Source organism: Gavialis gangeticus, unplaced genomic scaffold (assembly GCF_001723915.1).
Source record: "Gavialis gangeticus isolate Ggan-Ray unplaced genomic scaffold, GavGan_comp1, whole genome shotgun sequence".
Classification (NCBI taxonomy): Eukaryota; Metazoa; Chordata; order Crocodylia; family Gavialidae; genus Gavialis; species Gavialis gangeticus.
The window spans coordinates 14274185-14294881 of record NW_017728993.1 but is presented as its reverse complement, the minus strand read 5'-3'; the positions used below and the strand labels follow the sequence as shown (position 1 = coordinate 14294881).

The 20697-nt window shown below is 41.2% G+C and overlaps 1 protein-coding gene across 1 annotated transcript in view; it reads right to left on the bottom strand.

The window, feature by feature from the left end:
- Positions 1-20697, bottom strand: part of USP24 (ubiquitin specific peptidase 24) — a 112523-nt gene that overhangs the window by 4210 nt on the left and 87616 nt on the right. The window contains exons 46-67 of the mRNA XM_019528298.1: positions 17808-17933; positions 17495-17593; positions 16857-16939; positions 15945-16086; positions 15418-15537; positions 14835-15055; positions 14225-14349; positions 13224-13365; positions 12477-12627; positions 11358-11453; positions 10549-10652; positions 9617-9730; positions 7704-7800; positions 6201-6317; positions 5126-5218; positions 4668-4770; positions 3288-3409; positions 2873-2986; positions 2573-2638; positions 2169-2235; positions 737-815; positions 47-122 (exon numbers count right to left, since the gene is read on the bottom strand). Of these exons, the coding sequence (XP_019383843.1) occupies positions 47-122; positions 737-815; positions 2169-2235; positions 2573-2638; positions 2873-2986; positions 3288-3409; positions 4668-4770; positions 5126-5218; positions 6201-6317; positions 7704-7800; positions 9617-9730; positions 10549-10652; positions 11358-11453; positions 12477-12627; positions 13224-13365; positions 14225-14349; positions 14835-15055; positions 15418-15537; positions 15945-16086; positions 16857-16939; positions 17495-17593; positions 17808-17933 (2457 nt within the window). The remainder of the gene's footprint in view (positions 1-46; positions 123-736; positions 816-2168; positions 2236-2572; positions 2639-2872; positions 2987-3287; positions 3410-4667; positions 4771-5125; positions 5219-6200; positions 6318-7703; positions 7801-9616; positions 9731-10548; positions 10653-11357; positions 11454-12476; positions 12628-13223; positions 13366-14224; positions 14350-14834; positions 15056-15417; positions 15538-15944; positions 16087-16856; positions 16940-17494; positions 17594-17807; positions 17934-20697) is intronic.

Below are 20697 nucleotides of genomic sequence, written 5' to 3'. Positions count from 1 at the left end.
AAAAAAAAAAAAAAAAAAGAGAGAGACTGCTTCTCTATAACATTACCTTCTTCTGTAGCCACTGTACAGCCCAGCTCCAGTGATGTGAATTCTCCTTGAAATAGTCTTTTGCAGTTGGGCACCTTGGAAATTCAGAGTGTGTTTATTATCCACAATTAAAGCAATTCAGGCAAACGTGAAATGCAAGGGCAGAAAAGACTGCACTTCACAGATGCTACTAGTACTTATATGTACATAAAATAAATGAGAGTAAAACTTTATACAAGGCAATTCATTACCTGAATTCAACCCATTCAAATGTAAAGATGAACCAGCGGCATCATAAATTAACAAGACAGGATAGGACTTATATACTGTAGGACCTAATATGACTTTCTCAGATTCATTTGCCAGGATCTGCTTGTGCTTTTCCTGCAAGATTTGGCATTTCCTACAGAATACAGTTGTGTTGCTTTGACTTGAAATGCTGGTGTTAAACAGCTGTTTCAGGAGAAAAGTGCCCCAGATGCTAATAGGTAAACCCTCACTAGAGCACTGTGCACCCCATTTTCAGGACATGAAGAAAGCTTCCAGGATGATTTCAGAGGCAGGCCTCTGAACTACAACTGCACCACAGTGACCCAGCCTAAAGAGGACACTGAGAGACATGACAGCAGCCACGGCAGCAGGCAGGCTTGAGACTGGTTGAAAATGGTGACACTGTTATTATGGAAAGTTTAACATTAGAACAACTTACTTCTGAGCAAGAGTAACCAGGAACTTGACACACTGATAGCAGCGACTGCTATCCACGTGGTTACTGTGGTGCATCAAAGCTGTAGAAGAAATACGAGCATTGAAAAGATGACTGTTTTGTGCCAACAGGAGCTACAAACTCATTTGAGAGTCACGTTCAAGCAAAAAATAAACAGAAATAATAATAATAAAAGGCCATGGCATAATTTCATTTTAGATGCAGCTTCCAGAAATGAATTCTGCAGATGTTAGCATGATTATGTATATTTTGAATGTACCACTGTACTCATTCTGTTCAGGATTTTCTAAATGTTACTACATTTTCTTATTGATTAAAAGACATCAAAAGGAAAAAAATACACAATTTATCTGAAATCCATGTACAACGTATTAAAATCTGTTGTTGTGCTGTTATATCCTGTCATCTATCTTACAAGGGAATCCTTACATGGTTCCACCCTACTAGGGAGCAAACTATGTTCCCAGTTAAAACCAGATATCAGAACCAGATAACAGAACTTTCACTTACATCAAAACTTAGAAATAGCTGTCTTGCTTTGTAACTCCTCGAAATGTAAATGCAAGCAAAATTTATCTCCTTGTAAGCCCTCCTCGGGAGGATGAGGAAAAGTACAACAAGCTATTACCAACCATCTAAGAAACTCTCACCATACAAAATGAAATAATTGCCCCTGAATTTTATAAGAGAAACCTTATGCTGGACAGATGCAGGGAGAAACAGCTGTTAGATCTGCCTGAAGCAGGCTTGGGACTCACCAGGTATGAACAAATGTACCCTTTAATAGCCTAAAAAAAGGGAGAGAGGGAGCTCCCTTTGCAAGTGGACATCAACACCTATAATCTAACTTTCCCTAGTGGTACAAACTACTAAACAGCCCCAATGTTGACCCTGAATAAAATGGGATTAGAATTGAACCATCTTTGCTACACTTGAACTGCTACAGGATCACGCAGACGTAACAGTTACATCCAAACGCTTACATCGATATCCTCTGATACGGATATCATTGTTGCATCTGTCTATATCCAAAGGCTGTTTTGTTTAGATCACAAAGCAATGGAATAGGCAAGCCAGCTGAACTTTTCCCAGCGAGTTGTGAACAGCTAGCTCCTGTATCCTGGAAGTTTGAGGGATGTTTAAAGTTACCATACTGACATAACTGTACATTATGTCCAAGTGCCTTCTGTGGGGTTATTGTTCTTTAATTTCCTTTCTTGGAATACGACCTTCACTAGTGCAAGAGATGTGCCAGGTCTTAGCTGCAGAGATATTGGAGCAATTTCAGTCTATTGCTAGGGCTTTCTAGGTAAGACTACAACATTTTATGTTCAATACAAAGAGCTCTCCCAAAGTCGTAGAAAATGTCCAATTTAGTAACGTGTTATAATAGGCTTACGGTTGGCCTACTTGCCTAGCAAACCTTTATCAGTTTCAAATGCAAATTTGATCCGGTCTACTTGTAAGGGGTCTTCAATAACCTGTGAAAGAAAGGAAAGATTGGTAGATTTTAGAGTTCTACAGCAAGTGTAAGGCAGTTTCTACAATCTACAGCTATAGTCTCAGCTGCTTCAGATTTCTATATAAAACGCACTTACTTAGTTCCAAAATGAGAAACAAAACAAGCGTTTCACTGATTATTGTTGTAAAAATGAGGCAACTTAAACAAACAGAGTAAAAGCCTTTGCTGAGAGAAGGCAACATTATTTCATTAGCGAGCGTAAGAACCGTGATCATAATGCCTTCCTTCAGTGACGAACTTACACGCAATCCAGCCTACTCACACGTCTCATAAAAAAGTTTTTCCTTTCCACCTACCAATATCTCATGAAGTAACTGGAATGTGTTCTTCAGTTCATGAGGTGGAGCAGTTTCCAGCTGGTTCTGTATAGCAGAAAAAGTTCACCAGATGATGAATAAATACACCAATGTTCAAAAATACACTGGATGTTTAGCTTGAAGAAACTTGGAAGAACATTTTAACTTTTTTTAAAAGAGAAAAACTCTCAAGGAACTGCACACATGCCAAAAAAGTTACAGCAACCAGCAGGACACAAGCCTAAGTCCAAAGGTAGGACAGATCATCACAATGAAAGCCTACTTTGACTAGCTTCATACCTTGATGAAATGTAGCATGGTGAAGGAAAAGTGTTCATTACAAAAGCAGCAATATACCGCCATCTCAATGAGAGCTGACAGCGATCCAGTTAGCTCCCGTAAAGCGTGCATCACCTATAAAGAGATACATATAATTGCAGATATAATTATAATTGTTGAGTCTTCGGTAATATTCTGTGCCACTGTTAATCCCTATCTTTGCGAAGCTTGCCTTCAGTGAGAATTTGGCTTGCGAGTACACTACTGAAATGCTGCAGCACAAAACAAAAGGCAGATGAGTAGTTTTTAGGATTTGTGTGATTTTCAGCTGGTTGCTTTTCAAATGTTCCCTTTATACCACAAATGTAACGGTATTTCAAACAAATCATCAGGTTTTAAGTACAGAAACCTCTGTGGAATTCAGAGCAACAGCTACCTCCATGAGATAAGGCTTCCCTTCAGGCAAGAACAACAAGGCTTCCACTTCTTCATGGAGGGCCAGAAGCGGACCTGAGGCAGTGATGCTGAGAGGTGGACGTTGTTTAAAGAGACCAGGAGCTAAGAGAGAAACAAAAAACACATCCCGGAGATATAAACACCACACTGTTCTAAATAAAACTTCAAAAGCGAGCAGTTCGCGACAACCTTTTGCCATGGCTGCCTCTGCTGGTAGCAAACAGTTAAGGGCATACGCGGCAAATATTGTACCCCACATCACATACCATTGCTTGAGCATAAAAATGAGTCTATTAGTATTAGTATGTTATCAGGATATAAATTGCTAAAGTACCAAAACAAAGTACTTGTGTGCGCTAATTTTTAGGACCTTCTATCCATGTTCTAATTATACCGTTTTGTCTCAGCCTCAGGGGTTTTAACAGTGCTTGCCACCATCCAAGTGCTTTACAGACTGCAACCCATCTCAGTTTGGGAAGTTTACAGCACAATACAAAACAGTAGTTATTCTTTAGGATGGAGGCTGGGATGCCTTTCAACTTCCTCTTCAGTCCTGAGGATCAAAGCTTCTATTTTAGCCCCTTCCACAACCCATTACTTGTATAGTGATGTTCTTCCAGCTGAAGCATTCAGGCTAGTCATTCTACCATGCCTAATTGCTAAATGTTCTTTATGGTTTAAAAATCATATGGAAAATACAAGAAGAGTATAATATCCAAGACTGCTCAGCAGGCTCCAAGCGTAGAGTCTGGTATAGTTGTAACCAGGCCACATGTTTAGGTGATTAACGGTATGATAAACTGGAAGCCAGCCACAAAGATACTACAGAAAACATGTGTAAACTTTGCAGATGGTTTCCATCACACTTTGAATTTGCAGCGGTGGGGGGTTGCCACTGGCCAACAATCACGTGATCATCTGCAAGATCAGGACTACCATCCCAATCAGCTGACGACTGGCGGATCCAGAGCATTCTGGGGTTCAAGATGTGGAGCGCTTCCAATCTGCCGGTCATCAAGTGACTGCACAGGGCTTCAAACTGGCCCTGTGGATCCCCAGAGCCAGCTGATAATCAGCTGACTGTTGGGCACCTTGTCAGGGCAGGGGCACCAGCTATTATGGCATGATTGGGATCCGATCCTTGATCTCAAAATAGTGCCTTCTGCCATTTGTGTGTGGCATGGCAGGAGGTGCGACAGTTGGGATCACAGATCAGATCCCACTGCGCCTTCACATGAACATCTGTCAAAGGCTACAGTACTGTCTTACATGCCTATTTTTTCCTCACCAATGACAAAATTAGTTCCAACTTTTACTGCATCAGTAACATGCTAGACAGAGGTTGAAAGGCAGTTCTTACCTATGCTCCTCTGCAAGGAGACATCAGAGTGCAAAACGAGCAGCGCCACAGTATTGTGAAGGTATCCAAACTCACGAGCTTGTGCCGAGCTCCACCTGCGGTTCTGGGCAGCAAAGAAAGAATGCCACACTTTATCCACTGATCCCTGTCAGTGACATGTCTGAAGAACCCCCATCTGAAACATTTTCAGCTTTGCAAGCCAGTAAAAACTTCCTTTTATTAAAGCCAGTGACAATGCACTCAAACCAACAAACCTACTATGCACCAATTCCTACAGACACCAGGGGGAGTTTAAGCACAGTTTTAACCAAAGACAGCAAACTATCAAAAGGGAATTATTTTTTATTTTTAAACGAACAACAACTACAAAAAATTCTCATGCTTAAGTCAGAGGACAAATATGCAAGAAGACAAAATCAACAAACCCAAGCATGCAATATGTGAAACACAAGCTTTACCTGGTTATTCTGCCGGTTGGGGCCAAGGAGGAAGTTGATCATATGCCTTAAGGCAGAATGTCTGAGAAGAAGATTGCTAGCCCTTATGCCCTGCTGTTAAAAGACAAAACCAAGTTACATACTTGCAGGTGTTGAGAAATATGGGCCAAGAGGGAGGAAATAATCTGCCCAGACTATAAGCTAAATTCCCTACTTTCCCAAGTGTTACCTCATCATTACCTCATTGTATAGCTGTGGCCTTCCAGCCGAAGCATCCAGGCTAGTTATTCTATCATGCCTAATTGCTAACTGTTCTTTAGGATTTAAAAACCATATGGAAAATGCAAGCAGAGTATAGAATCTAGGACTGCTCAGTAGGCTGCAAGCCTGTAGGGTCTGGTCGTCTCAAAATGGGTCTGACTTAATTTGACATCAGCGATTTATGACACACAAAAAGCACTTTAAACCATACATCAGATTTAATTCAACATTAGTTGCTCATAAACGGGAATCGCAGAAATAGCACTAACCTGTCAGCTATTTAACTGTCAACTGAAAAACTTTGTCCCCATTTGTTTTTTAATGAATTTAAATGATTCCATTGAGACTTTGGCACAACTGGACACCTTGTAAATGGAAGTATACAAATGCAGGATGATTATTTTTCTGTCCTAATGGCTTAAAACCTATTACAGAACTAGGAGCTTCACTCAAGAATTCCGGAAAATCCTCTTTACCATTGTTGTCTAAAGCAGCGGCGATCCACCTCTGGCTCATGGGGCTCCCCACAGGCCTGGACATTTGGTAGCACTGGCAGCATCTGGAGCTGTAGCAATTACCACAGCCATAGCTCCTCCACCACCAGATGTCTGAACCTGTGGAGGAGCCTCATGGGGTGGATGATATGGTCCCACATGCTGAATTGTGGCAGTACCCCAGGATGGGCCAGTACACAGGCTCGCGCCTGTGGACCAGCCCTGTGCCACGCATCTGGCCCATGGGGCTGGACAGGTTGAGCACCACTGATCTAAAGTAGGTTACACAATACTTTTTTTACCCTTTCAAAACTAACAAATATACTAAGCTATCAGTTTACCTTTTGTACAAAGTTGTTGAACAGCAAGAAGTACTGTGCACAGTTTTTACAGTTCTCGGGAACATCTTTATCCAACAAAGCAAGTAGCACCTCCAGTAACTGATGTAGACTTTTTAGCTGTGAAAAACACAAATCTAGGTTAAACTAGCAAGTCTACAGTAAAAAGCAAACAAACAAACGATTCCCAATATCAAATATAAATTGAAACCATAACTGTGGCTTCAAGTAAGACGCACTTATGATGATTATAAAGAATAAAAACAGGATACAGGGTATGTCTATATGAGACACTTTACCCCACAGCAGACTAATCTGCTTCACGGTAAACTGTCATTGTCTACACATGTGCAGCAATTAGTGTGCAGTAGACTACTTTACTGCACTGCTGGATAGTCCTGTCAGATACAAGTGGCATCTGGCAGCACAGTAAATTACTGCACTTAAATGCGCGTGTAGATAGCGATGTCTGGATTAGTTTACCAATTCAGTCACATTAGCTGCACGTGTAGATGCACCCAGTTAAACTTTGCTTTACCCTTCCAATGGAGTAATGTTGTAGGTCTTAAACTGCAAGCAACGAACATGGGGTATTGCCATCCAGCACAGCACACTCAAAGTAACAGAACTTCGTTCCATTTTACTGCAGGCTTCAATTAGATTACTTTCCACACAGTGGCCTAGAGGACCGGTCTGTTTTCTCCTTCCCACTAGACCAAATTTATTCCATCATAAGGAAGCATTTATTGACAAAGTCAATGTGCAAGAGTAGAGAGTTAATTCAGAGGGTAAACAATAATTTAACAGTAAAGATTGATTTTAAAAGCTCACTAGTAACTCATAAAAATATGCTACTGATACAGCACGGTGATCACATTCTCTCAAATGCTTTTACAAGGGACATTTGCAGAACCAGCAAAACCATGGAAAGGGTAAAAACTTGGAGTAATACACTTACAAAACAAGGAGTTTCTAGCTTTCTGGGGCTTTTCCTTGTGGTAGTACTGGGAAAAACTGCCTATAAAGAAAAACTGTGCTAAGCTACCTCCTGAGACTCTCATCCAAAACACCCTCTGGCAGGTACCATCACATTGACATTCACTTTAGGTGGTCCAGCTGCTCCTGGCAGAAGCTGTCAGCTTCAAATGAAGAAGATGCAGCCATATATTCAGCTTTTTAAAAAATAGAAAGCATCTTGCTTTTACTGAATCCAATCACTTTAAGTTAAGGTGGTAGGTCATTCATCAGCGTATTTCACCGTTATTTATACAGCTACAGTGCTGGCTAAGATCTCGTGACTGTGTACTGGACAAGTCACACTAGGACACTTGTACTGTGCTGATGTAGCTAGGAGTGAGCAAGTATGAACAGATACAGGACAAAGAACATGATTTGAAGCTTCTCGCTCTAGTCATTGACAAAGTGCATGGTACTTGCTGGAAACAGTGACAATTGTATCATTAAAAAAAAAATCAACATTCTGAATGAACATGAAGCATAACTAACCTTATCCTGATGGAGCAAGGCACTGTCTAGAGTCTTTTCAAGAACGGTAGCTACAGCAACTCTCACCTCTCTCACGCTGCACTCCAGCAGGAAAGTCCTAGAAAATACAGAAAGAAGCTGAAGGAGGCTTGGGACCAGTTTTTTGTTTACCCAGCTATACCCTTACTTCACCTGTATGTTCAGCATTTATTATTTAGAAGGATAACAGCTGAGTCTTGTGCATCACAACTGATATTTCTAACATTTTCATCTAAGCATCAATCCTGTTCCTCCCCCACAAGCTGAAAACAAAGACCCTTAATTCTGATGTTTTTTTTGAAACACAAAAGGTTACAGAGGGAATGTCAACTTTTAATTTCTAAGCACCGGCCAGTGAATATTATTGCTACTTAACCAGAACTGTACTAAACTATACAGGTGAATAGAAACAGAATAGCAGATTAAAAGCTAATTGTGGGCTATGGGATAAAGTTTCCATGGTAGAGAAACCACTGAATATACTGCTTAAGGCTATACTCTGCCTTGTCTACAGCTGGAACATATATTACTTTGGCTTTCACTGACAAAAGCAGCAGAAAAAGCTTCATCGTACATTTAATATGCTGCTTTGTACTGCTGCATGCTTTACCATAAAGCAGTTGCACTTTCTTCCGAGTCACAATAGCTGTTAATACAAGGGGCACAATACCGGAAGACGTGCCTGAATAATAAAGGCTAGAGACAAGCCTCTAGATTTAGTGCCAAAATTGTAGCACACACTCAGAAGGCAAATCAGAGCTTCATTTATAAGCTCTCCAAAACAGAGTTATTTCTCAGGTGAGAGAGTCCTAGAGAGGAGAAAGCCTCTCTAAATAGGCTTTGGCCTTTTCCCCTTACATCTAACAGACAATCAGCTGTGTGTATTCTTGCTGAAAGGAAAGGGGCCTATGAAGTAAAACTACAAACCTAGGAGATAAATGACTTTTTAAAGGAGAAAACCTCATGACTCTCTCAGAGTTTAAATTAAAGCACTTCAAGTGAAAATGTCTTGGATGCAGGATGCTGCTGTTTTCTTACCACCTTAAAACAGAAAGTCATTATTAAATGAAAACTTGGAGCTGTCTACTAATTTGTTATTGCTGGCAGCAATGACCTGGATTTGCTATGCTCCAAAGGGCTGCTCTGCAGGTCTCTGCTGAGACCTCAGAACAGCGCAAGTTAAATCCAATAATCTGCAAGGAGGATTTAATATATACGTTGCTAAGAAATAACCTAAGTTAGATAAGCTTTTGTAAACAACAGCTTCCTGAAAAGCTGAAAGGTGGAAAATAACTTGAATACTCAACAAGTGTAGTTCTGAAACGAGAACCGCCTGGCATGTTTTGGTGGTTTTGTTTCTGGAACATGAATGGCTAACCCCTCTATTAAATGCAATAAATGTGGTTTGTTACCAACCCCCGAAATAACAAGTGTCATGGTTCATGCTATTTAGGAACTTTGCTGTAGAGGAAATGAGCAAGTGCTCAAAACGATCAGGGAATATACTTCAGCTTCCCCACTTTCTTCATAAGGAAAGCACTACACTGAAGTTACTTATGGAAGACCTGTGCAGTATTTAAACACTTTTCTTCTCCCTTTCTCCTGCAGTACCAACTACTCACACCCCCCTCCATGTTGCACATCAGAGGAACTGTACAAAAGCTGGATTAAAAATTCTGTCAACTCATGTGACTATCACTATTTCATTAAATGTACTGGTTTCTGCCAGAAAAATCAAGCCTATTTGATCAAATACCACAAGCAAAAATTAAAGTGATGAGATGACTGATGTATGATTACGAGACAGAAACATAATGAAAGGTGATTTTGCTTTTAACAGCAGGTGACAGACCATGTAATCAACTGTTAACTGTGTGGACAAGACTGATACTTACTTTACAAGTTCTCGCCCCTCTGACCCAACCAAATACTCAACTAGCCACTGACAAGCATCAAAACTTTTAGAAAGCAAAGCATCAATGGTAGCAATCCATTCTTCTGTATCAGACCTTTAACAAGACAAAGACAGCAGGATCAGTATAGCCACATCCCAAATATTCAAATTAATATTTTTTCCCTTCTCTGGTACATTCTGATATGGTATGATATGATATGATACATTCAAAGTAGTCTCTTTTCTGATCACTGCCACACATACTAAATAAAGGAGACAGGTCTGGCTTTTCTCTTGGGAACTATTTTTTGAAACTGCTTCCACAACTAAAAAACCTTAGCATTAACTACCTAGAGTGAATGAGATGCTCACTATTTTACCTGAGCCCAAAGAACTCATAGAAATGGAATTTTCCAGGGCAAAATAGTCGGTGAAACTTGGGCATCAAGTTCTGCCCTTGGTTGAGGCTAAGCATTTATATACCAAAACACCCAGAAGATGCATTTCTGACAGTTACAGAGTATGCAATAACCAGAACATAAAGCCCACGGAACAATATAATGTCCTTCTGCCCATAAAATATCAGAATTTAGCACTCTTCATTCAGAACATTAAAGCTCTGATCAGCATACTTGTATTTAAAGCTCTAGGTTCCTTCCACTTTAAAATGATTTTATATAGGTGACAGTCCTAGAAAGACAACTGAAATAGAAAGTTAGCTGGCAACTTACACACAGTCCTTTTATCAATAACCGATTTGGTGTTATGCAAATTTCATTTGTATTTAGAGTAACAATTTTGGGAACTGTTGCTGTGCTAATGAGCGCCCATGGGAGTTGGGGTAACAGGAGTTTTAAATTAAGTATTTCAAAGGGTTACACAACTTACAAATCTTACGAGGTCTGGGCATAATGCTCTAAAATAATTTCTTACCTGAGTTTTTTCTTGGTTCGTAGATAGGTTTGGAACAGGAACTGGACGGCTAGCTGTAAGCTCACCTTTGCCATACATGCATAATATGGGTGTTTTACTTTGGTCTACAACAAGCAACAAAGTTATTCCAGGCTGCAATACCATTTTGCTGTTCACATTTATACAGTAGACAGCTTCAACACACAATAATAATGAACTTTAAAAATCTGTGACATTTTGAAGGACACTAGCAGGTTGCAAATTATCATCTCCTGGACATGTTAAACTACCTGAAACTAGGGTCACATTTTTGGTAAAAATTTAAGCTAAATTTCTGGAAGAACCACCAAGTCCACTGTCATAATCCATTTACTGTTCTATTACTCTAAGTAGATAGGACTGTACAGACTGGCTACTTTGGACAATGGACCTAAACATCAGTCTCTCGACTTGGACAACATCCCTTTAGCACGCGCAGATATTTTACAGAAAGTTCTAACACCTTCAAAAGGAATTATGGAGGAGACTATTTAATCCTTCCACAGAGAGAAGGAATTCTACCCAGGTAGAGTTCAGAGGCCTGCATACAATTAAAAAGAGTGCAAGTCATAATTTTGCAAGTTTTACTTCAGGGAAATGCCAATTATTTCCATGGTCAGGAGCAGGAAGATGGCATCAGCTTTTGATGGAATGCTGTCACTTGGAAATGACTACTGACAGCTTATAGTTTGTAGAACCCCCCACCCCAACATGTCACACCCCCTCCCAACCCCCATGGCTGGGACCCAAATATGTTCATAGTACCATAGGATTAATATCCAGCTACTTACGGCATTCAGCGAGGCTAACGACAGAACAAAACTGAAGTAGTCACTACTGTACACATCTCTATTTTTCATGAATTTCAGATTCTCGTCTCTTACCATCTATGGGCAAAATGCTGTTTAGTAATAGAAGGCAAAAGACTTGCACATTAATTAGCCAATCCTAAATTTTACTCCTAAAATGCTTAACTAACTTGGTTGTGCTCTGAACTCATTGTCCAGCTTTTCAGGAAAAATACTACTGAGAAGTTTCCAAAGAAAAACAAAACAAAACCCCCCAATTGATAATTTACTCACCTGGCCATTAAAAAACCCCCTCTAGTTCTGTTTATATTGAAGAATGTCAAGAAACAACAGGCTAAGAAACTGACAGTTTAGGATTAAAAATATATGCTGAACAATCTGCTGAGATGCAGTTATCAGCTTCAACAAATCACCATGATACTGCACCTGCAGAGTTTGGCCCCATCTAACTGGGGTTCACAAAACGTGTTGCAGTAAGGCTGAAACGAGTTCTGGTTTCTGTGACTAACTGCTCATACTCTGTGACAATACCTCTGCCTTTCAAGCTTAACAAGTCTACTTCATTCTTCTTTTCAAGGCCCTACATTTTCTTCTGCCTCTAGGCTTCATCTCATCTCATCTCCTCCTCCTACTGGTCCTTCCCACTGCCCTCATTGTGCTGCTCTCTCATAAGGATGCTCTCAAGCAGAACAGCAGAAGACAACCTCCAGTTATCATCAGACCCACTCTCTACTTTCCTCCAAACCTGCGCCAAGGAATTCAACATCCCTATTTTCAATAGTCAGTCTATCCCTTAACTGCATGTGAACTGTTCTTGTGCATCATGTTTGTCTTTTGCCATAAATTCTTCAGAGCAAGGAACAGATAACTGTTTTTGAGGTACTAAGGTAGACAGTATAGTGTACAGTTTATAAAAATATATTTATTGGCACTGGATTAACAACTGCATAGGATCTGAAACATTTTCCAGCTTTGTCCTGATTTTGTATTTAAAACAACAAAACTACAATAGGATCATTTTCAAATCAACATATTTCTTCAATTATACTTAGGGATCAACTGACCTGAGCAGCATTCAACTATTTTTTTGGCGTTCTTTACCTGATATATCCGCACAGGCATTTTCTCTACAAAGAGCCCTTTCTTCTCCCCTTTTCTGACTAATTTAGTCAAGATGGAGAGACGGTCACTGCTGGGTCTGTGGGGTCGAGGTGATGACTGAGGTGAAATTTCTGGTGAAGATGGAGCAGATCTAAGAAAAATAATTTTAATGTCAGTAATTAAATTCCACAGTAATCTTGCAATGCAACTTCCAATACATCAAGAGGATAAATGTGCACCCGAAGGGCATTGTTCCTTATATTTAAATATATTTGTATAGGCTGTTAAGGTCTGAACTGGTTGCAATAAGAATGAAACACCAAAGTACTTACTCATGGAAACAATAAAATACTCATAAGTAGCTTAAAAAGATAGGGCAGATAATATAATCTTTTAGGGATGGGAGTTATTCTGTTCTTAATTTTATACGTAATGGCGGCGTCTACACGAACAGCTGACTGTGCAGTCATTTAGTACTTGCTTAACCAAGTACTAAATGACTGTGCAGTAACCAGCATAATGTGCAGTCCTGTGGCTGCATGATTTATTTTTAGACGAATACTGCACAGTAGCTAATTACTACTGTGCAGTAGCATCGCCATCACAATTTGTGCCCAATGATGCTATGGCACTGTAGCAATGAGCTACAGCGCAGTAGCTTGTTGCTACTGTGCTATAATGTCTCGAATAAATGAGCATGATGGCACTGGAAATGACCAACCCAAGGAGACAGGAGGATAAACTTACAGAGACAGATCCTCAGCTTCTTGACGTACAACACTAACTCGGCTTTTCTTTGGTAAAACAGGAGAGTTTTGATCAGAGACTCTCTGGTAGAACAGCATGTAGGCATTCCAGTAACGCCGACGGACATCAGGGTAAGGGTTAGCTTTAAGGAAAAATAATACTCTTATCAGCCTTTGTAGGTTTGATTACCCTTTTAAATTCCTGCACTGGATGCAACTCAATGTGCACCTAATGGAAAAGGTGCACATTCTGCATGCCTCAATTTTACATGAGGCATCACATGTAAAGTACTACTCAATTTTAATGAGCTCCACACAGTCAGTCAATGTGGGGAACAAAATCATGTTTTAATTTTGTTCTACACACGACCTTTCACAAAGTTATTTAGACTCACCATACCTTAGTGTAGATTCACCAATTACTTCCCACAATGAGTTGAGTGAATAGTTAGAAAGACATGTTAGAAATTACAGTTTTAAATGGTGCAAAGTTCAACAGGCCAGATTCTGCCGTGTCCTGTCCCTTGGGTAGTTATTTACATCAATGCAAGGTAAGTAGTTTTTGCTTTTCTGACTTAGCAAGCATTCTATTTACAAATTGCACCTGGTGTAAGCAAGCAAACAAGGTGCTGGACCACAGTGCGTTTGGTTCAATCACTATTATGTGACCACTCCTACAAACAGCCAGTTAGTAAAAGGCAGGACTATTAAGTTTGCTTGGGTGGGTCACTTTGGACTAGAAGCTGTTTCTTGGGCCATTAAATCCAGTCCCTCTGCACCTGCAAGCAAACCTTCACCCAACAACTCCTAAAACTGCCCACTCTGTCTCACACACCATGACTGAAGTATCATTGAAAACATTTTAAATCTAATCAGTCACAAAATATCGAAGTGTTAGGCCAATAATATAACAGAATGTATCTGGATGCAACTGTGCTAATTCTAAGCGAGTTAGTATGGAATATACAAACTGCTGTTAAACTAACCCCTATTTATACTTACATTGATCATAGACTTTAGGTCTATACTCTCCGCCAAAACATTCATATTCTAAGGTTTCATCAGTTAACTCAAATTCTTCAACAACGGTGTCATTAAATTTGTACCATTTTCCTTTTCCACATCCCCTGTGACAGAACAGACAGATGCAAAATGGCAAGCTAAGTCTGATTCCCTTAAAAATAATAATACCCTCCACCCCCTGAAATGGGAATCCTCGATTTGTGTCTGCTTTAAGGGTGAATAAGAATAGCTTAACATTACAGTACTTCTTAAAATTAGTGTAATAAGATTTAAAGAACAAAGACACTAACTATAGGTAATATTCAAATCTCATAAAGAAGCTGAACTTGCAAGATGAAGCTGAACTTGCAAGATGAAGCTGCATGGAGCCCCTATGATATCAGCTGGACTCACTTTGGTTCAGATGTTTCAGCTGTTTTCCACAACCACATTTTTTTACTCCTATAACACTCAGTGCTTGTGGGTAGCTTTAATGGGATTGCTACTCCTGAAAAAATGTATTACTCCCTTTAAAACCAATACCGTTCCTCAGATCCAAATGTTTTGTTTGTCTCAACCCATTGACAGATAAAGTCTTCTACTTCATTACCTTCTGTCCTTAATAAAGGAATAGTAGTGCCCTGCGTGTGCCTGGCCGCTGTGCACAATCACACCAACGAGCTCGTAGTTTTCTGTAGGGGCAACTTTTTTCCGTGGGGATCCTCCACCTCCCTGATCTGTGTTTCTCCCATTGTCACCAACTTCTAAGGAGGAATCTTGGCGAGCCATTCCTGACACTGTGTAAGGCTCCATGTTCAGCATCCATGGAAACTGTGCGACATCAAGAACATTTCAGATGAAGATAGTAACACCCCATACAGAATCTTAATTTAATGTAACTGTATTAAAAAGACTGAATATGTAAAATTTGTACTGGAGCTGTGTGTCCTTGTAAGGTAAGAAGTATCCATCATGTCTGTAAGGAAGTTGTTCTTCTGCCCTCCAGTCCAACAAGGACTGAGGAACTCCCTGGAGACAGGCTCTACAGGGAGCTTGAATTCAGACATTAGCACTGTACAACAGGTAAATTAACCATTCTTTATGATAAATTGACAAATCTTTTGGGTGCAGGGAGTAGAGGATAAGAAGGGTTATTTCAGAGGCCATGGGGACAAAAAGAGCAATGTTTTTACCCTTATCTGTTCATCATATTTGATGGATCGTCCACTTTCCCAATCAAATCCAAACCTCATCAGGTGGATCACTAAGACACTGGGGAGAACTTTAATGCAGGTGCGTTTCACTGTTGTTCTCTTAAATAGAGAAGAAAGTCACCTGTTTAGATACTTATTATAAAATGATCTATAAAATTCCTTTCTAGTGTAACTTCCAAATATCTAAATTGTATACACTTTGCTTGGTAGAAGTAGGAACACAAGTGAAAACCATTTGTAAAACCTAATGAGTTATCTAGCTTTGTACTGAGAATCCTTTTTCTCCTCTTGAAGTCAAGAGTGCACAACATTAGAGTTACAAGGGATGGAGGTTGCTGCTACAGAATGATTAATTAAAATGCAAGAAAGATATTGCTCTCATTCTCAATTAATTGTTGCTTCCTACATGCATGTAACAAAGTGGCATTTGTCAAGACAACTGTTGCTTGTTACGACTACATAACACGTAAATTTAATCATGTTTTACTCAAAAGTAAAAACAGTACCTTTTCTTTACACTTCTCACAGTAGTAAGCGTTACTTCCCTCCAGAACTTCTCCTCTAACAAACTGGTCCAATGATATTTCCAGACTCTGGCAAGAAGTAACTCCTAGATTGAGAGCCATGAAGGCCTCCTCACGCTCATACCTAGATTCAAGAACAAAAAAAAGATAGTGAAGGATTAATAAAACCTATCTGATTTAGGCTTCATGTCCTACATCACTTTTAGAAGAAAGAGCTGGAAATAAGTAGACGTGGAATTTATTTCTCATTCACCTACTGCTGTGTAAAGTGCCCATGGACTGTATTCCCCTACACATTAGTTTTTATAAAGCTGAACAGCCATCTTTGAAAAGCAAAATCTTTACAATAGAAACAACTCAATTATTTGCTATTTGACTTGTTATAAGTGACCACCTACTAGTGAGTGGTCTCTGTCATTTTGCTCCTGTGGTTTAACAGAATCTGGTAATTGGAACAGATGACCAGTAAGGTATTCCATGATTTTAGATAACATGATGATAGACTTTTTAGTCAAAGATTGTTTGCAAAGCAGCTTTCTGGCCTACTGCTAAAAAACTGGAAACACCAGATAGTATTGTACAAGTAGGAGAGATGCATATAAATCCTGCTTAAGGATGCTAAACATATGAGCTATTTTAACCAGATTTATATTAATGTATTGTAAATTCAGGCTGAAGGAAAGTGGTTTTGAATTCTAAGCTATCAGAGGCAGGTTTAGGAAGTTGTGTTGTACAGGGCAAATGATCAATGAATATTAATAAAGGGGTTTGCCATGTTTACAGTCTAATGAAGCTGAGAGTCAAACACCTCTCTGTTTATGCAACAAACCTGGTAAATGTCTTGACAGCAAAGAACTATAGTGTACTGACTTACCCACCATATTACTTACTCACCTGTGAGGACAGTCCTTACAGATCTTCTGGTCAGAGAAGATGCCCTGAAATGTGTTCTTAAACACTTGGTCTCGACCTATTTTCTGTTGAGGCAGAAAGGATTAGTAGTGGTATACGTACATACTTCAAAAGCGAAGACAAAAATGTGCAAAGTTGTAAAACAAAACCCCAAAGTACACGAGTTCCACTTGCTACAATGTTCATTTACTGACACTGCAAATAGAATTAAGGTGGGGTTGCCAGTTTTCATGCTAAGGATTCGGCATGGCAAGAATTACATTGGCTTAAATGTCTATGAAAACAAAATGTATCCATGCCTGAATCCTGAAACCCATGAGCAAGCTATAGAAATCAACTAGCTTAGCCGATTTAAAGTGTTACACCTAAAAGTTGTAAGCATCTCTGTCTCTCAAAGATTCATGCCATGGGAGACCACCCAAAACATAAGATGTGTTGAATGAAAGATCAATAGAACAAAAATTAGGGTTCATCTTAAGTGTCCAAAGTATCTTATCAAGGATGGGATAAAAGCTTTGTTAATTTTAATGCGGTGAGACAAGTACCAATTTTTACTGCTTTACTTCCCCCAAAGAGTTAGGAGACAAAAAAACACAAACCCACAAAGCTTATGTTTTTACCTTGAGGTATTCATCCATCTGATCTATAAGGCTTGTAAAGAATTCATAAGCATCCTGTTGCTCTCGAACATAAAGTTCTTTATTCCACATCTTGAAAATCTATAAACACACATCAATTACTATTTCATACATGCACCAATGGCAGAAGTGAATTTTACCCCTAGACACTGTAAGCAAAACCTCCTGTTTTGTATGCAAAGCACAGAGAGATTCAAAAGGAGTAAAAATTGTACATTTCAACTGGCGTGAATCAAAATCGCTCATGTTAATTGACTAGGAAAATTGTATATGATGAATTAAACAGAACTGATACCTTCCAAAAGTTCTCAGGTACATAATACTGCAACTTGCTTTCCATCAAATGACCGAAGAGAGACTGAACTTGATAGAATACATTGTCATCTGGATTGTCTGTATCATCATCAATGGAAAGCAACGCCTTGGGAGGGAGGGAGGGAGGGGGAAGGGTAAATGAAAAAACAAAATGCAACATGACTTACTTCCAGAAGTACTGCTTAATGTAAATTAAAGTTTTGTCTAGACTCTAAACATGCTTGAACTGGTCATTAGAAGAAAACAGGCAGTTTGAGAATAAAGACTTCAAAATTTTATACAATTATATTTTCAATTCCCTTTAAAAAATGGAGCTTGAGGCTACAGTCTATCACTTCATACACAAAAACTACGCATCTTGACCTCTCCATCATATTTTACATACCCCATGCTAGAAGGCCTGACCCTTTGTTTTAAACCTTAAATGAATTTACAATAGAGGTGATTAAATAATATTTGACCAATTTTTAGGATACTCAGTAGTTGACTGAGAAATATCATTTCTTACATGCAATGCACCCTGGAATATAACACGCATCTTGTTTATGAAAGGCAGAATGAAGGGAAAATGATCTTTCCTTGCAGTAAGTAAAAGAGCAGTAACAGTAAGAAGGGAACAAAGCCTCCCTGTGGATTTCTACAGATATTACTTTCACTTTTGAACAGAAACTGCCCTTACCACAGAGGCAGGAAAAATAAGGCCCATGGCCCAAGATCGCCAGCGCAGCAGGAGCCAGCTGGGGCCGGCCAGCACCAGGTGGTTCCCAGCTGCATGGCTGGGACCGAAGGACGCAGCAGGAGCCACCAACGCAGCCCAGCCTGGCCTGGCCTGGCCTCTGCAGTTCCTGGCTGGCTTCTGTTGTGCTGTACCCTGCGGTCTCAGCCATGCAGCCAGGCCAGGTGTGGTGTGGGCTGGGCTGGCTCTGCGACATGGCATGGCATGGAGCCAGCTAGGAACCATGGAGGCCGGGCCAGGCTGGCTCCTGCTGCATTCTGCCGTCCTGGCCACGCAACTGGGAACTGCGCACTGCTGGAGCAGTGGGTGGGCGGGCAGGGAGCAGTGGCAGCAGGCAGGAAGGTAGGGAAGCAGCAGAGGAAGGGTGGCAGGCAGGGGAAGTGGCAGTAGCAGTGGCAACAGGCAGGTGGGGGGACGTGGCAGTAAGTGGGCGGGCAGGCATGCAGGGCCGCAGAAGCGCAGTCTGGGCTGGCAAGGGCTCTAGGGAGCCAGGTCAGCTCTGCCCCTCTCTCTGCCAGCAGCCTGGCCACGTGCAGTCCTGGGGCATACGGGGACCATGCACCACTGGGGGTCTCCATCTGTAGTGGGCCACGAGTGCCCCGAAGCCTTGCTGCCTGCTGCTGGTGGCAGGAGCTGTGCACAATGGAGGGCAGGGGTGTTTGTGGAGGGGGACATGTTTGTATGGGGGGGGTCCCACACATACCCCACCATACACATGTACCCACACCTCCCCCCTCACTGCCATACACACGTACCTATGCCCCATGCCATAACCCACACGCCCTCACACAGCAGCCAGCGTCCCCCCTCTACACATGCCACAACCCCCACCAGCCACCTTCCCTCCATACGCATAGCTCCCCACAAACCCCATACCCACCCAAACCCATCCATCCCCCAAAACCCACATATCCACACACACCCACACCCCACATACATGCCCACAGCCCTCACAAACCCCATGCCCACCCATCCATACCCCCCCACACTCCTTGATACACCCCCAACAATATACAAGAGACTTCACTGTAAATTTTTATGCAATAACTTCTATATACATTATGCAAACACGCATAAATCAGGACAAAAATCATAGAATCATAGGGTCGGAAGGGACCCCAAAGGATCATCAGGTCGTCTCCTGCATGAGCAGGAAAGACATCTGGGGTCAGACGACCCCATCCAGTGACTGTCCAGTCTTCTCTTGAAGACCTCTAGGGGAGATGACTGCACCACCTCTGGGGGGAACTTGTTCCATAGTCTGGACACCCTAGTCATAAAGAAGTTTTTCTTAATGTACAGCCTAAAACCATCTTCCAGGAGTTTGCGGCTATTTTCTCTAGTTTTCCCCCAGGGTGCCCTGCTGAACGGCTGTTCACCGAGCCCCTGATGTATGCCTCTGATATAGCAGTAAGCCACAATCAGGTCCCCTCTCAGCCTTCTTTCCTTTAGGCTGAAGAGTCCGAGATCCCTCAGCCTCTCCTCATATGGCTTGCCATTCAAGTCCCTGATCATGTGGGTGGCCCTTCTCTGAACTTTTGAGCTTTAGCACATCCTTGTTGAAGTGCGGTGCCCAGAACTGGATGCAATACTCCAGCTGTGGTTGTACCAATGTTGAGTAAAGCAGGAGAGTCACTTCCTTGGTTTTACTGGAGATGCATCGATTGATGCATGCCAGAGTTTTACTGGCCCTAGCGGTTACTGCGCTGCACTACCGGCTCATATTCAAGCTGGGGTCTATTGTTACCCCGAAATCCCTTTCATTTGTAGTGCTGGCCAGGTTAGCGATGCCCAGCCTGTAGGTGTGCTGGGGGTTCTTCCTTCCCAGATGCAGCACTTTACATTTCTTGACATTGAACCTCATCTGGTTCCATTCTGCCCAACATGCCAGCCTGTCTAGGCTGCACATACAAGCAGACCTATCTGCGGGTGTGTCCGCACAACCCCATATCTTGGTGTCATCCGCGAACTTGGCCAATGAGCTTTTCACCCCCTCATTCAGGTCGTTGCTGAAGATGTTGAACAGCATTGGGCCAAGTACTGACCCCTGGGGTATGCTGCTGCCTACATCTTGCCAGGACGACACCGATCCATTCATTTGGACTCTCTGCATCCTACCCTACAACCAGTTTCG